This window comes from Capsicum annuum, chromosome 2 (genome assembly GCF_002878395.1).
Source record: "Capsicum annuum cultivar UCD-10X-F1 chromosome 2, UCD10Xv1.1, whole genome shotgun sequence".
In the NCBI taxonomy this organism is placed as follows: Eukaryota; Viridiplantae; Streptophyta; class Magnoliopsida; order Solanales; family Solanaceae; genus Capsicum; species Capsicum annuum.
In genome coordinates this window covers 123,950,118-123,966,271 of record NC_061112.1, presented here as the reverse complement: position 1 = coordinate 123,966,271, position 16,154 = coordinate 123,950,118, and the positions used below count along the sequence as shown (strand labels likewise).

The window sequence follows — 16,154 nt, the reverse complement described above, 5'->3', positions numbered from 1 at the left end:
ATCTAGAAAGTAAGTCCGTTGTAGTCTAGTTGGTTAGGATACTCGGCTCTCACCCGAGAGACCCGGGTTCAAGTCCCGGCAACGGAATGAGTTTTTGTTTTCTGACTTTTCGACTTTTTAGCCTGGTATAGTTATGCGAGGGGAGCCCTTTTTTGTTTTTCCAACTTTAACCTGGTTCAGTGTAAGCATAGAGTGAGTATTGACATTCACCGGTTCATTGTAACGTGCTCTTAATTAATCAAATGCATTTATGTAAGAGAGTAACTTTGTTTCTTCAAAAATGTGGCCATTATAACTATCAGTTTGTTCGTCAATTGGTCATTTATAGTATTGAAGCAGAAACAAACATGTATTTACCAAATGAATGCATTGCAATGGATGATTAATCATCTTGTTGATTTGCTGTGAAAGAACACAATAAACTAAACTGGGATCTGATAATGCTGCAATTGGAAGTGCAGGCCATCTGCTTATTGAGTTGGGCAGATGATCTTGGCTAGAGAACACGTCTAATATACCAAACCAGATAGCAGAGGAGAAGGTATGCAACTTGAGAAAGATTTCATGAATGCAAATAGACTTAAAAGACTAACATATGGTAAAAACAAACAACAAATGAATGTGTTAAACTCCCACACTTTGGTCTTCCATCCTGTTTCTCCGTGAAAGAAAGCAAATATGAAAAAGAGACGAGTCCTGCAGTTAACTGTCAAGTATGTAAAGCATTGGAGGGGCAACTTGATCATCCCTTCATTGTTTCAACATCTGATGAGCAATTCCACTAGTTCACTTTTCTTCAGTTTCGAATAACCCTTAAGTCCTCTAGATTTTGCTAGTTCTTTAAGTTGAGGAAGTTTCATTTCTTCAATTTTGATTGCTTCCCTTTCACCATGATTATCCAGTGATGTCTCCGTCTTGAGCTCAACCTTTTCTTTGGAGTAGAATGGAGATTGTACAGGGGATTTTTTCTTAAAGCTTGACCGTAGGAGTGTTGATCTTGGATCTGATGCTGGTGAATAGTCTGTTTCTGGTTCCTTTTGGCCTCTTTGATGTGTCGAACCCTTGTCATCCTTCGTATTTGACTTTGTACCTTCAAAGCAAAAGAGATCATTATCTAACTGAGGTATCATCATTTAACTGGGATAAAAGGCAAAACTGAAACAAATTCACTACCTTTTGGTTGTGTCTTTGAATGACGAAGGATTTCCAAGACCGAATCAATAGCGGGCTTCTCTTCAGAGGACGTGGTACTTCTTTTCTTGGAACTTGTAGAATCACCTTTTGAAATCGAAGATTGTATTCTCTTGAAAAGAGAAATGATCTCTTCCTGGTTTAATGATTTTGACGATTTACTGTCAGGGGATGACTGTATATTGAGCTCAGCTCCTTTGGATTTTTTCCCTGTCGTAGAATCTTTTGAAGACCTCCGCCGCCTGCTCCCGTCTGCTCTTATGGTGGAGAGAGCTGAACAATGACAATCCCTACGATTTGTACTCACGGAAAGCCCATATGCTATCTCTGCCAAATTGAACAAGCTGCATCAAAAATCAATACCTCAGTTTAAATTTCCAGAATTCATGACATCTTATAAGATGTGTACCCATCATGATGTCTGGATGAAATCTACGGTTTTATCAGTGATGCTGGGTTTTATCATTTCTAGTGACTGAAATAAATAAAAACACTTAATCACAAGATCCATAAACAAATGTATGAAAGCCATAACAGGGGCATGGATTGTTTCTCGCAGAAATGTGAAACTCAGAGATGAGTATTCCAACTGAAAAATCCAGTATAGGAGGCTTGATGATAGGTAATAAGTTGAGAAAAGCTTAAGTCAACCCCTAACTACAAAAAGATGGTTGAGACAAGGGCAAGAGCTCCAGCACATCCATCAATGTTAAAGCTGTTAGAGACTGAGGGTTTAAATCAAAGTGCTGAAAAGCGTGAAACACAATAAAAATGTTGATTCAGATAAGAAGATTGACACAATTAAGAAAGTGTTCTCCGTTAACCTTGGTAGCAAGTCTTAGCTCACAAGTATAATGGATTTTGGCTATGCAATGTGTGACATCAATATGAATCCTAGTGTACTCATTTACTCCCGAAAACAACCTAGACTCCAAAAAAAAAAACCTAGCTACCCCACAAAGGTAGGGTTAAGATCTGTGTACATCCTACCCTCCCCAGACTCCAAGATTACACCGGGTATTTCTTGTTGTTGAGCTCCAAGTAAACATCGACTCCTCCCCTCATCCCTACTTCCTTTCCCCACTCATAAGATATTGCTGCAAGAAAATAAGAAGAGACCAAAACTGGACAAACTTATGGATTTTAGTGACTATTACAAGAACAGGATCACTGTGAAAGGCGAGGCCCTAGTTTCGGGTACCTTAGTTAGTCTTTTCTTACTACTTAATTCCATTAGAGGTAATCTACAGTCAAATGTACTACTAGAAACACATAAAGAATGAACTATTTGAAAGACCTCCAACAGGCTGACCTCCGTTCACACACAATGAGCTGTTGAGCATAATCACCCTTCTACTTATAGATGCAAAAAGCATAAAATAGCTACAAAAGCAAGTTCCTCGAGCAATTTAGCTATTGAAGAAGTATCATCAAAGAAATCAGCTGCAGCTTTACTCCGCGAGAAACTATTAGGCCACTGGTAAGGAAGCATTAACTTGTATCCAAGTATGTGTCGTTTCGATCAATTGGGGAGCCAGGCCACAAAGATTACTTCTGTTCCCCTCATTGAGTTAACTTATAGCCTATTTGACCAAGCTCCTAGTAAGCCAAAAGGTCTCTTATTTAACTTTTAAGCAAGTTCTTATTTGAGTAAAACGTGTCAAGCTTTTAGGGAAAAAATAAGTGCTTAACCAGTAACTGTTTCTTTTGGTGTAGATTAGTTTCAAGGTCAGCTTGCATATACCTCGACTAACTCATTTGGAACCTTGCTGCAGCTCACAAGCACAGGTTCCATGTAATCTTGTTCTCCAGAACTAGAGCAAATGGATCCACACTTAAGGGGTTGTTAGGTTCGCAGGATGGGATAGACAAAGTTATCTCATGAATTGGGATATCTAATCGGAATAGTTATGCCATCATTGTAGTACAAATGGCGGATAAGTAATCTCGAGACTAATTAATACCACTAACCAAACGCAGGAGAAATGCATTTTGTTATGGAATTATTATTCCTTATCCCTCGTACCAAATGAGCCCTAAGGGTAAATGAACTTCAAGGTTCTTACTTCTTTATCTCAACTATTCAATCATCCTCTTGAGTTTTAACAAAAAGAACATGGATTTACATCTCACTGATAAAGTTTTCACAAGTACCTGGAGTCCTACTATGAGCAAAGATTTCCAAAAAGCTTACACATACATCTTATTAGCTAATTACATTCTAAAATAGCTCAATATTCACATTACAGGTTACAGGTTAATTTCAAGAATGCATAAAAACACAACTCAATAACTCATTAAATGAAAGAGTTGATATTTAAAAAGTACCTTTGGGTATTGAGATTGTCAACTTGGGTTTACATAAAGCAGAGAAGGAGGGCAAGTGAGACATGGAATTTGAAGAAAAAACTGCAGTTGCTGTTACACCCATATTCTTTTTTTTCTTGGCAAACTAATTTTTCGATTCATAATGAAATGGTTACATTTTACATATATATACCTAGACTCCTTATTTTTAGTGAATATATACATTCATTCCATCAATCAATACCACAAAAAAGAGTAGACGTGTAAGAAGGCTGAACACAAGAGCCATGTAGACATTTTGGAGTTTGTTGCACTTATTACACGTGCTACATCTACCTAGATGCTAGTGGGAGCATCCAAAAGTGGTTTTGGATGAGAAAAGGATTTAATTCTTTTTTTGGTTCGTTCTTCACCAATTATTACACACACTTTGTGAATGTTCATTCGAAAAAAGGAAAATGAAAAAAAAAAACAAGCAAAATAAACTACTCCTTTTATGGCTTCTAGAGCTAATTCGTAAAATTGAAGTGTATTTTAATTTTGATAAGCGATTAATTTGTTTAAGTAATGGATACTGAAAACATGTGCAAAAAAAATTTTAAAATTTTAATTGAAAATATCTAATAAGAATATTAAATTATATACTCAAACGTTCAACTGAAATAAATCATAATTTAAATATCTAAGTAGAATTTATTATTCCATATTTAAGGGACTCTCAGTAGATTTAACCTAACGAAAATAATGAAATTTATGTTCCAGGAAACAAATTTAATGAAGCCTAACAAAAAGTGCAGGAAAATTTGACTAGAAAATGAATTTGTAAAACAACGATCTTACATCTTTTCTTCATATCGCACCCATTCAAGGACTTAAAATCTTCCTTTATAAGTTTAAAAAAAAAAAAAAAAAAAATAGACTAAGGCTCAATCATTTTATTAACATATATAATCAAATTTAGTGCTAAAAGGACATATACTAATATTATATTTTTTTGGTATATCAACAGGTAATCATAATTTTTTTTTTAACCGTGAGGCCAAATATGTAAGAAGCCCTCTAAACAAATCGTCTAAAAGTTTTCTTGACCCTTCGTTAAGTAAAAGAGCCATTATGTTTTGTCAAATTTAAAATCTAAAAGAATAAGGAGCAGCAAGTTCTCTTTGTACTAAGATTGGAACAAAATGAGAAAACCAACCATGCACCCTAACGAACACATTAACACAATAAAGCTGACATATTAATCTTTTCATTATTAATTCTATGCTAACAGTGAACCCATGATAACATCTTAATTATAGCCAGGGGGCGGAGCCAGCCTTCGGTGGTTCGGCCGAACCTCTTTCGACGGAAAAATATATTATTTATATATAATTAAAATTATTTTTATATGATTATAATAGGTGTCCCCTTCGACTAAGTTTTCTTTGAATATGGAACCTCTTAATTAAAATTTTAAGTTTTCTTTGAATATGAAACTCTTCGTTGAAATTTTGACTCCATCTCTAATTATAGCTCATTGCGCATATCATCAAGTACCAAATATCACTATGTTTAAGAAAGACAAGGAATAGATAAAGCAGGTCTCTTATAAGATTTGAGTAGACTATACTGTATAAAATATTCTCGCGGAATATAAACATAAACAATTAAAGTTCAAACGTATACGCAAGCTTGTTCATTTAAATATTTGCGTCCAATATGAGCTGAACGAGCCAGACTTCAAAATTCATACTTTTGTTTGTGAATCAATTTCAACAAATATTAAAGAGTAAAACATCTAGTATCCTCTCAATTATGATCAAATTTTGCTACGGCACACTTCAACTTCACAGGATCCTATTATCTCCTAAATTAAATTTTAGCGTATTTTTATCATCCTTTTTAGCTGACGTAACACCTTTTTCAATCTTTTGAGCTGACGTGGCACCTATGACGTGGGTCTCATTTTATGTAATAAAGATTCCGCATTAGCACAAAAGGGTGATAAAAATATATTAAAATTGAGTTCAGGGGTAATAGGACCACTGTGAAGTTGGAGAGAGTCGTAGCAACTTTGGCCATAGTTCGGAATACTGGATGCGTATCTCAAAAGTGTAACTAATTCATTGTTTATAAGAACTTACATATTGAATTCACCTAGACTATTATGACAATGATTTTGATTATTAATAGGACAAGGAACTAGAAGAATCCAAAAAGGAACAGAGCTCCACAAGTCAACACGAGCTTGAAGTACATGGTTAGAGAAGGAACTATAATGCTTAAGAATATTGATTATGGATCTATCATGAGAGTTGATAAATTCAAAATGTGTTTTATTGATACGTATATATTCGACAACAAGGTGCACAGGAAAACACCTAATGGAGTAAACTCACAGTAAAGTAAAATAAGGCAGAAAAAAGTGGTAAGTATGATTGAACTATATGCAATATTTGGGTTGTTTGTGTGTTATAATCACTAGTCATATATACACAATATTTCTAACTACTCCTATTAGTTTAAATTAAGTGTGGGCGGTGTACTTGTCAACTCAAGTTAAAAATCTCCTGGCTCAACATCTAGTCGATCAACTCGAGGTTGTGACTTACCTTTACTAAAACACCACAACAACCATAACTTTCGACGGGGCAGATGAACCAGTGTAGGTACGAATTCAATTGAATCCATAACGTCGACACGAAACATAAATTTATGTGCAGAAGCTTACTAAAATTGCAATAAATAGTAGACATGCCCATAACTTTAACTATATTAATGTTGTTGGGCACTATATAGTTTTGATGATTGACAAATTGACACATGAATGAAATATGTTACTTGATCTGGTCCACGCATAGGAAAGCACATTTCCAGTTTCATGATAGATGCAGACAAAATTGCTTAAAGATAGGAACGAATAAGCAAGCCTAATTCTAATATACTCAAGTTACTGATCATATGGGGAATATCACAAGTTGAATTTGATTCAAACACTTAATGATAAGGGAAAGCAAGTTGAGTTGAAAAAAGAGTGTTACGTGAAGAAGGAGTTTCACTGTGAGTATATCTTGAAGAGTCCTATGTGTGGAAGGAGAAAGATTCTGATAAATTAATATGCGATAGATTTAAAGAGTTGAAATTTTACTACAACACTAAGGAGACAAGAGTTGAAATTGAAGAAGGAATCTCACTTGAAGTAGAACTCCATGCATTGAGAGTTCTAATTAAATGAGGAGTTTGAAATAAAGAATGACTCTTTGAAGAGCTATGATTAAATAGAAGATGCATTAGTTAGAATAATTTACGCACTTACAAACAGAAAAGTACAATCGACAGATTGACTTCACGAAGTGCTACTCAATCGCGGAAAAAACACATTGAAAAACCTGGTCTAAGTATAAAGAAACACATTGAAAAACTTGGTCCTAAGTATAGAATCCAGCTAAGAGTTTTAGCGTTGATTTTTATAGTTGTTCATTGTGTTTGAACTATTTATGTAATATTAGTTTCAGTGTGTTATAAACTGAACTAAGAGCTAGTCTTCGAGTTGGGGAAAACTCAGAGACTTTGGGAACGCATACCTTGGGAGGTGAGTGCAGTTAGGAATTAGAGTTTATAATTCCTAGTCGTTGTGTTAAAGGAATTATATCCTATTTGTTGGTTACAAGAGTTTTGTAATCAGTTGTTGTTGAGGCTCAGAGTTATTTAGTGAAGTTGGGGTTAAATCCTGTAGAGGTGCAGGTCGTGGTTTTTTACACCTTTTTGAGCCGGGTGTTTTCCACATAAAAATCACTGTGTTCTTTATTTACTGTTTTACTGCTTCCTTGGAACACACATAAGGCAACCCGTTTCATCGATAGGCAACAGTTAGGCGAAAATAAGATAATCAGTAGGGCACGAATTCTTAACAAATGCTAACAATCTTTAAAGGCTGAACCCATAGAATTTAAATTCTGGATTCACCTCTAAATCCATCTTCAAGCGCGATTGCTATAATATATACTTCCTCGGCCACTTTAAGGCAAATCGATCTTAAGATGATCATTGCTTACTCCTCAGTAGCTCATATGGATCTGGTGACTATTGTAATGTTTAGTCGGGCAGCAGCCGTTAGGTCACCTATTTTGAGTTATGGACACACAAGGCCAAAACATGTGTGTCGGGCGCTCGAAGCAGTGAGTAACTATTGAAGATCATACATAAATGATAAAAGAATTTAAATCACTGAATTGGAGCTTTTCTCCTTCAACAAAAGTGCTTGTAGAATCACACACAATTTGAATAACTAACCACTCTAGCATTCTACTCTCTTCTCAAGATCCAAGTATAATGAACAAATTTTCAAATCCTAATAAGGGACATTTTGCCTAACCTAACTGGATCAAGAATTTGTCTCACTCATCATCATTTACAACATTTGGACAATAGAACCAAGAAAATAATCAAAAACACAATAGATGAAAGTCCAATGGCCACACCAAAAACAACCCTGCTTGGTCCATGTTCATGTTTAGGTGGTGGACTATCATCATCTTCGTGATCTTTGGTATCATTACTGAAATCTTCCTTGGGAGGTGGAGGTGACAATGGCAATCCATGTTTATCACAAGGGGCAATGCCAAGTTTCAGTTTTGAAGACAATGTTGAGTGATTGTAACAAAGATTTGAATTTTCTCCCACCTTGAACACAACCAATTTCTTTATGAAAGAAGCATTGAATGGCAAAACACCCTTGAAATTATTCCTTTCAAGATTCAAGTACTTCAATTCCTTCATATCTGATATGAACTTTGGGACAGTACCATTTAATTGGTTTGATCCAAGATCGAGATGGACTAATCCAGGAATTGCAGCAATCGATTTCGGGATGCTTCCAGATAGAGCATTTGAAGCTAATGAAACATTTTTCAGAGAAAGCAAGTTACCAAATGAATTTGGTATAGTCCCATTGAGTGAATTTGAAGAAAGATTCAAGTGAACTAGATTTTCAAGCTCAGTTAAAGAACTTGGTATTTTCCCTTTTAGCTGATTAGCAGATAAATCTACATAAGTTAAATTCATATGCCATCTTGTAGGAAGAACCCCTTTAAGATTTGCATGAGAAATAGTGACAGTATGCAAGTTCTTGATACTGTTCAAGATGATAGAAGGGCCACTAGCAGAAACATTAACATGTGACACCGTTAAACTTACCACATTACGCAATCGAATTAGCCAAATGCTAGTGAGTTTCTTGAGGGAATTTACACAAGTGAAGGATTGGAGATTGGAGGAAAGTTCAGAGGGGAAATGAATAGGAGAAACAGGACAGTTGATGAATTGCAAGTCTTGGAGAGTGGAGAGAGCTTTAAGAGATGTTTGTGACAGTGTAACATCACTTGAACAGTTTATGAGTTTGAGGGAAATAAGGTGATGAAAGGGTGTTGAAGAGTCACAAGTGGTGATTTTGTGAAGGGGAGAACAAGGGTCTTTTCCTGTTGGGACACTAAGTGATCTGAGGGCTTTGAGTTGGTTAGGGTCAAGATTAGTGGATTGAGATGATGATTTTGTGGAGAGGAGAAAGAGGAGAAGGGTGAAGGAGAGGAAAAAATGAGAGGGATTTGGAACCATAGTTGTTGAAGAAGAAAGGAAGTTTGGAAGATAGGGAGAAGGAAAAAGAAGAGAACTTTTTTGTGAAGTGTGAAGAGTATGTTGGAGTTTGTACAAGAAAAGGACTATGAAGAGTATGGAAGGGGACAAATTTAAAGTGACTAATTTGTGGATTAAGTAGTGGACACCTTGGATTGAGTACTTGCAACTCCAACTTAAGATCGTGAGTTCGAGTTATTAGGAGAACACAAAGGGTGAAAGCTCCTACGAAAGAGTAAAACAAAACAACATGGCAGTATTACCTAAACAACGTATTACATCTTTTAAAAGGCGTTTACACATATAAATTGTTTAATACTTAATACTATGGGCTACTTTTAATCGTTCTCCTCTTTGTTGGTAAATAATCACTATGAGTTAGACTAAATAGATCTTGGTCGATTCTATTTTTCATCATTAAGGTGATTAACTTACGCAAATTATTACTAAACATCTCATATCAGCTAGTCGATCATGTTGGCCATAACATGCAAAAGAATTCATAACGTGTAAGAGAAAATTATTTCGAAAAGGTCAAGCGTCGAAATTGCGACTTCCAAAGATTGATCAAGCAGTAGTAAATAAATAAATAGTAGTAGTGCTTAACTGCTTATTTCGTACTACATTAAGTATGAAGCAAAGGACATTAAATTAATATAAACAGTAGCTTAATGAGAATCCAAATATTTTCTGCTGGACCCAGTCCCAGGTGCACTCCCCAACTTTTTAATATGCTTTTCTCCACTTACCGTTCTTGGCCCTTTTCATATCCACATTTTTCATGATTATTCTTTGCTTGGAATACTAGTTTATTCATTGTTATGTGATTCCATCCTTTGGATTAAAGTAATCGTGGTCTATTATACAACTTGGAAATTCCTGGTTTTATGACAAAAAAGCTTTTTTTAACTTTGAATAGCAAGAATCAATAAAGTAATTCAAAGCATTTCTTTTCAAGGTTATAGATAGTAATGACTCTTATCTATCATTGTCAAGTTCGAGCTTCCAGAATGGAGTCGTTGGTGATAGTTTCACTCTTAAAAGAACTTTCCAATGTAAATTTGATTTTAACAGGCTCTAAAGCAGATATCAAACACCGAATGAGAAACTTAAAAAATAGTATTGTAGAGTAGTATATGGTTAACTATGATAGCAATTGAGAAACTTAAAATAGTTTTGTATAGTAGTATATGGTTAACTATGATACAATTGAGAATATTGTAGTTTGCCCCTTTTGAAAGACGACTTCTACGAAAGATTATAACAAAGGTGTCTTGTTAACAAAGGGCTAAAGTACAATTAAGTTTGTCCTTTCAAAGGTCATATAGTATATTTTTTAACTTTCATTTCAATGATTTTGCTCTTAAACTAGATTTTTGAGACCATTTATTGGCGGTTCATTAGTCAAGAATTTAATCAAACTGCTTGATTTAAAAATTAGTACTGCAGCGCCATTTGTGTCTAAAGCGTGTTTACCAGTTCTGTTAGAACTATATGAGAAAACTCAATAGACTAGAAAAGAATTCCACTAATTATAGATAATGTACTAATGCACATATATTGTTTTCTCAAAGATGTTTTCATAACAAGAAAATTTAAGGACATAACTATATTGATCAAATGGTTCTTCAGGTTCCATTTGAATGCACATTAGAAGATTTCTGAGTGGTTGAGAAAAGTATTCATTATCAGTTCAACTTCCTTTAACTTTGTAATTTCAGGAGTTTCAATTCAACGTTCAACATTCTATTTCCAAACAAATCTTCTTTACTCCCCTTCTCAAAAGTCATAACTAGAAAAACTGATACAAGCTGCTCAAACTAAGCAAGAATGGGAGAGTATTCACCTTTTACAGTACATGAAAAAGAAGCTAGCCTACATTTTCAAACATGTGGTATGATTCAAGAAAGCTTGTTCCAAGCTCAACAATCGATGTCGATGCAGTTTTGAACCAAGGCTGAAGGGTCATCTTTGGTGACAAATGGATTAATCCTGACCCACACTAGTGAGAAAACTGAGGCCAGCAGCACAGACCATAGCACAACAATGGTTGGAGTACGATTTTGGCGGCCCATGAGACCTTTGAGGAATGGATAAAGATGAAGGATCACCCAAAATGAGAAGAACACTTTGCCAAATAAAGGTCCCCAAGCCTCATATCCTTTGTTGAGTGCATCAGAGAAACCAGCAACAACACCAACTAAGTTGACAATGAGAATTGTTGTTGGAGGGATCAAGACTGTTGTCCATTTGAATATGTAGAGATCGCCAAACTCTCCATCGTCTGCTGCTTTGGCTGTCACTGTGAAGTTTGTGTCTATACCAGCAAGCATTTTGAGGAATCCCTGGAAAACTGCAAAGAGATGGGCAGAGACACCTCCAATCACCCAGAACTGCTCGTTACGCCACCAGTCCTCTATCCCTATACCACTCCATCGTAGCTCGAGCACACCTGTTACAATGATGGAAAGGAAAAGACCAAGGAAGAGTATACTTGCAACATTTGATAGCTGCATAGAAGGTACAAGAATTTGATTCAGTAATAGAAACTAAAGAGAACAGCTTTAATACCAGCTCCTAAATGTGCACTCATTTGCAAAATCCTCAAATCTTTAAACATTTAGTATTCCATGATGGATTTAGAAAGTTGCAAACAAGTCAGAGAAGCGAATGCATTTACCGTAGGGATGATGAATTTTCCTGTGAGAAGGCAAACAGCGGGAATAACACAGTATGCAATGAGGGGAAGAGAAGTGAAAGGATAAACAATGGTGTTGGTATAGGCAAGTCTTTGGAGCCATTTGAGGCGTCCGCCTCCAAATCCATACCACAAAGGGCAATGCCTACTCAAGAAAATCTCCACTGATCCAAGAGCCCATCGAAGAACTTGGTGCAACCTGTCTGACAAGTTAATAGGAGCTGACCCCTTGAAAGCAGGCCTCAATGGCATGCAGTATATTGATCTCCATCCCCTGCACTGCATCTTGAAACCAGTCAAGATATCCTCTGTCACTGAACCATATATCCAACCAATCTGAAAAGGACATAAGAGAAAAGAATTAGCGCCTTCAACAGAAATCAGGACAAAAAAAGAGTCTTGAAAAGAGAAAGATTCAGTTTTGTACTTCTTTTCCCCATGCCGTCTTCTCTTCATAACCACAACCGATAACATGAATTGCTTCCCTGATCAATGTTGATGGATTGGCAGAATCAGGTACTCCTCCATTTTCCATCAATGTAGACTCGATAAACACAGATGACATGCCGAATGTCTTCTCAAAACTCATCTGAGAGATAAGCAAGGACCTCTCATGCTCATCATAATCTAGAGACACCAAAATGATAGCTTCATGGTAAAAGTTCCAAAGATAATGGAGCTAATAAAGGAAATTTTGTACTAAAAGACTCACTTTCAATTTCTCTTAGATTAAAGATCGCAGAATTTAGATCTTCTCTTTTTGCCTCACGATAAACCTCAGCAAGATCCTTCTCTTTGGCTGGTTTCTTGCGGCGACAGCAACAAGAGCAAGATGAAGAAGATTTGTGTATTGTAGGCAGATTAGAAGGGCTATAACCATAAAGTGCTTGCCTATTGAAAACAGTTCCTGTACCGACATATACAGGTCCTTGGATGCCATCCAAACCTTTCATGTTAACCTGAAATCATGATAAAATCCATCTCAATCCATTTGCCAGCATCAAAGAGATTCAATATTGAACAACTGTTATTAAGCGTATGAGGTTGAATGAAGCAAGACTATAATTCAGTTTTCAAATAGATGGAGAAAATTCAGTTGAGAGGCTTAAAGTAATATAGTATATTATGATGTTAATTTTAGTTGCTCATAATACTTACATCAAAGAAGACTATGTTTCTGTTGGCATATCTGTCACTTTTATCAATCCCATCAAATCTCTGAGGAAACTGCACATAACAGACGTCTCTGCCGACTTGTGGATCCATCAAGAAACACATAGCCTCACGAATGGCTTTGCTGTTATTGACGTAGTGATCACAGTCAAGATTGAGAATATAGGGTGCATTTGTGAGAACTGCAGACACTCTTATCTGAAAAGGGGAAAAAAGTAAGTTAGTGAAAGGAAGTAAATAAAAATAATCTGAGATCAAATGCACATAAATTGCATCTGAACACACCAGAGCATTTTCAGCACCAGCTTTTTTGTGGTGTTGATAACCAGGTCTTTTTTCTCTTGACACATAAACGAGTCGTGGAAGTTCATTCCCTTCAATGTCATGGACACCACTATGTCCCAAGAAAACCTGCGAAGAAGAAATATTATTATGCTTATCTGACTCCAAAATGCCCTTGTTGAATAGTCAAGTTTTATAAATACTATGATCTGAAAGCGGCGAGTACAAAGATTGTTGCAAAATCAGTGACCAGTAACCTGAATCATTCCAGGATGATCACGCGTGTTGTTTCCAGGCCAAGGAGTTCCATCTGCCATGGTCCATCCATCCTCCGGTGTTTTCTGAGCTTTGGCGACTAAAGCATTTACCCTTACTTTATACTCTTCATATTCTCTCTACAATAGCAAATAAAAGATTAATCATCTAAATGATGCAGCCAATTCTAGAAGCAGATATTTATTTCATACAAAATCCTAATTACAAAACAATGCTCTTACCTTCATTGCTCTGCGCTCCTTGACGAAAGAAGGCTGCACCTTGTCTTTCAAGTAATCAAACTTCTGCGTAAAATAGAACTCAGGTGCACGCGGTTCAATTGAAAATTTCTTGCAGAATGGTACCCATTTCCTTGCAAATTCAGAAGTCTCTGCTAGTGACTCAAATGTAAGCATTGAGCCACCATCATCGGATACATAGCAGGATACTTTCTCGACAGGATAGTCAACTGCAAGGATTGAGAGGACAGTGTTGGCAGTAATCAAAGGAGGTTCTTTCATGGGATCCACCGTACTGACAAAGAAATCGACAGCTGCTAGCTGACAAGGCTCTCCCTCCCTTTCATACCTAGAAAGGTTTAAACAAAGTTAACTTCAAGTGAAAAAATGTAAATAAGCTTAGATATGTGCTATTAGAAGTGCTATGGAACTGAAAGAGCCAACGCGACAATTTTCATCAAGTTGTAAGAAGTATGAGTATTCATGCAGAAGATTTCTAACCTTGCAGATAGCCTGTCAAGATATGTCTCTCGGTTGATAGGTGACCATTTAGGGAACTGATCCAACACCCAAGAGAAAGCGAACCAGATCTCACAGATAACAGAAATAAGCCACAATGGATAGGCACTTTCAACTGGATTTGTTACTCTATAGTGAAAGAAAAGGCATAGAACTATCAACCGGACAATAATCACGATCCTGTATGGAGTAATTTGAGACTTCGGCACAGGAATGATTCTTGAAAGTGGCTCTGCAGCATCTGCTAACCTGCGGAAGTTATATCACACTCAATAAATAAATGCATGATGAAAATAGAGCAAGTTCAAGATCCAAAAGTATTGAAGGTGGATTAAGCATCAACTGTTTATAACTAGAAAATCCTTGTTTTTTTGGTAATTATTTAGACATCTAAACAAAAGAAATTATCCCCATACAAGAAAACTAATGAAATCACACAAAAACTACATTACTATCTAAAACGTGGTTACTTCCCAGTTTCACGAAATTTGTCGTATCTATTTAAGTTGCTTTTACATAGGCCTACTTACTGTGGCTTTTCCTCCATCTGTTGCTCAGGTGGAACTTCAGCAGCTTCTTGTACAACAGTCTTACTTTCTTTCTTCTTTTTCTTGTTTTTCTTTTCCTTCCAACTTTCCACTCTATTCTTCCATATTGGATTCCTAGTATCATCATGATATTCTTCATAGAGGAAGGTACAAATAAGTTAATATAATGTTCTTTATTGAACTAGACTAGAAGATCTTATGAATGTTGTGCAGCAAAGCTTCCATCTACTTACCACTGTCCACAGTTGAAACAGTACTGACAGTTCTAGCATGAACTCCAACATCCTACATTGGAAACAATAGTTTGTCACCAACGAAAATTCAGTTTGTAGACTAAGGTTATGAAGTTTCATCAGATATTACTTAGTACCTCAGCAGTACTAGGATGAGAAGCCATTGTAGCATGGTTAGTAGATTCTTGCTCATTTTCTGCATAATAATAAGCACAGAACTACGTTAGACTTCCTTAGTACTTCTCTTTTTTAAACAAATAGTTGCACGAGATCAAAAATAAAGCCAAATTGTCAAATATCAATATGTAGTCATAAAAGAAAACAAAATTTACTTACCATCGTATGGAGTAGCACAGCGTGGACATGCGCTGCGCCCTTCTTTGATCTCATAATCCAAGCAAGTCTTACAAACAGGATAGTTACACTCATGGCAAGCCACAAAGACTTCACCATTAGTATTAATTAGCCCCACTTGTTCGCCGCAAATGTTACATAATGGAACCCCTGATTCCATCATTTTTTCCACTCTCAAAAACACTAGGTGCTACTACTCTTGGCCACAGTTAGCAAACAAGTGGTGTTTTTCTCCTTTGTCAGTGGGAAGAATATAAAGAAGGAATGTTTTCACTGGCTTGAAAAGAGCTAAGGAATGAGAAACATTATTGTAATGGTGAAGGAAAGTTTGGAGGGTGGTTACAAGGCCTTGTAGGTTGAGAAGTTGGTATCAAAGGTATATTTTTCAGAGAAGAAAGCAATGTGTTAGATTTTTTAAAAAAAAAAAATTGCTGGAGTTTGAAGGAATGAGTATGGTTGGAGTTTATACATCTTTAACCAACTTATTGTACCAAACTTTGAGTCAGGTTGCAGCTTCAAGACTGAGCCACCCTGCACACCTCATTTGTCAGATTTAGTCAAGCCACATGTCTTCTTTTCTTTTTTCTTTGGATTCAAGTTAAATATACATCGATATAGTGTAAAATCTTTTGTACACTTGTAATAACATGCTGGTTATCAATTTTATTATAGTCCGAAATAATACTTATCATAGAGATTTGTCTGTAATTAAATGTTTTAAAAATTTGTAACACCAGTGCAT

General features: G+C 36.1%; 3 protein-coding genes and 1 non-coding gene across 4 annotated transcripts; 1 reads left to right on the top strand and 3 right to left on the bottom strand.

The window, feature by feature from the left end:
- The first annotated feature begins 14 nt into the window (after positions 1 to 14).
- On the top strand, positions 15 to 87 carry TRNAE-CUC. The gene has a single exon. It is a non-coding gene; the product is annotated as a tRNA-Glu (tRNA).
- Positions 88 to 544: 457 nt separating this feature from the next.
- Positions 545 to 3,694, bottom strand: LOC107859259 (rho-N domain-containing protein 1, chloroplastic). The gene is made up of 3 exons (XM_016704204.2): positions 3,520 to 3,694; positions 1,174 to 1,518; positions 545 to 1,090 (listed from the first exon to the last, which is right to left on the bottom strand). The coding sequence occupies exons 1-3, from the start codon at positions 3,620 to 3,622 to the stop codon at positions 759 to 761; spliced, it is 780 nt and encodes a 259-aa protein (XP_016559690.2). The 5' UTR covers positions 3,623 to 3,694; the 3' UTR covers positions 545 to 758.
- Positions 3,695 to 7,704: 4,010 nt separating this feature from the next.
- LOC107861172 (receptor-like protein 51) lies at positions 7,705 to 9,227 on the bottom strand. Its single transcript, XM_016706539.2, has one exon. It carries the CDS (start codon positions 9,091 to 9,093, stop codon positions 7,888 to 7,890), a length of 1,206 nt encoding a protein of 401 aa, XP_016562025.2. The 5' UTR covers positions 9,094 to 9,227; the 3' UTR covers positions 7,705 to 7,887.
- Positions 9,228 to 10,777: 1,550 nt separating this feature from the next.
- On the bottom strand, positions 10,778 to 15,739 carry LOC107859261 (cellulose synthase A catalytic subunit 8 [UDP-forming]). The gene is made up of 13 exons (XM_016704206.2): positions 15,395 to 15,739; positions 15,196 to 15,254; positions 15,059 to 15,110; positions 14,808 to 14,958; positions 14,260 to 14,526; positions 13,762 to 14,107; positions 13,522 to 13,659; positions 13,268 to 13,393; positions 12,968 to 13,180; positions 12,522 to 12,768; positions 12,237 to 12,436; positions 11,792 to 12,145; positions 10,778 to 11,621 (listed from the first exon to the last, which is right to left on the bottom strand). Exons 1-13 carry the CDS (start codon positions 15,573 to 15,575, stop codon positions 11,034 to 11,036), a joined length of 2,922 nt encoding a protein of 973 aa, XP_016559692.2. The 5' UTR covers positions 15,576 to 15,739; the 3' UTR covers positions 10,778 to 11,033.
- Between the last annotated feature and the right edge of the window lie 415 nt (positions 15,740 to 16,154).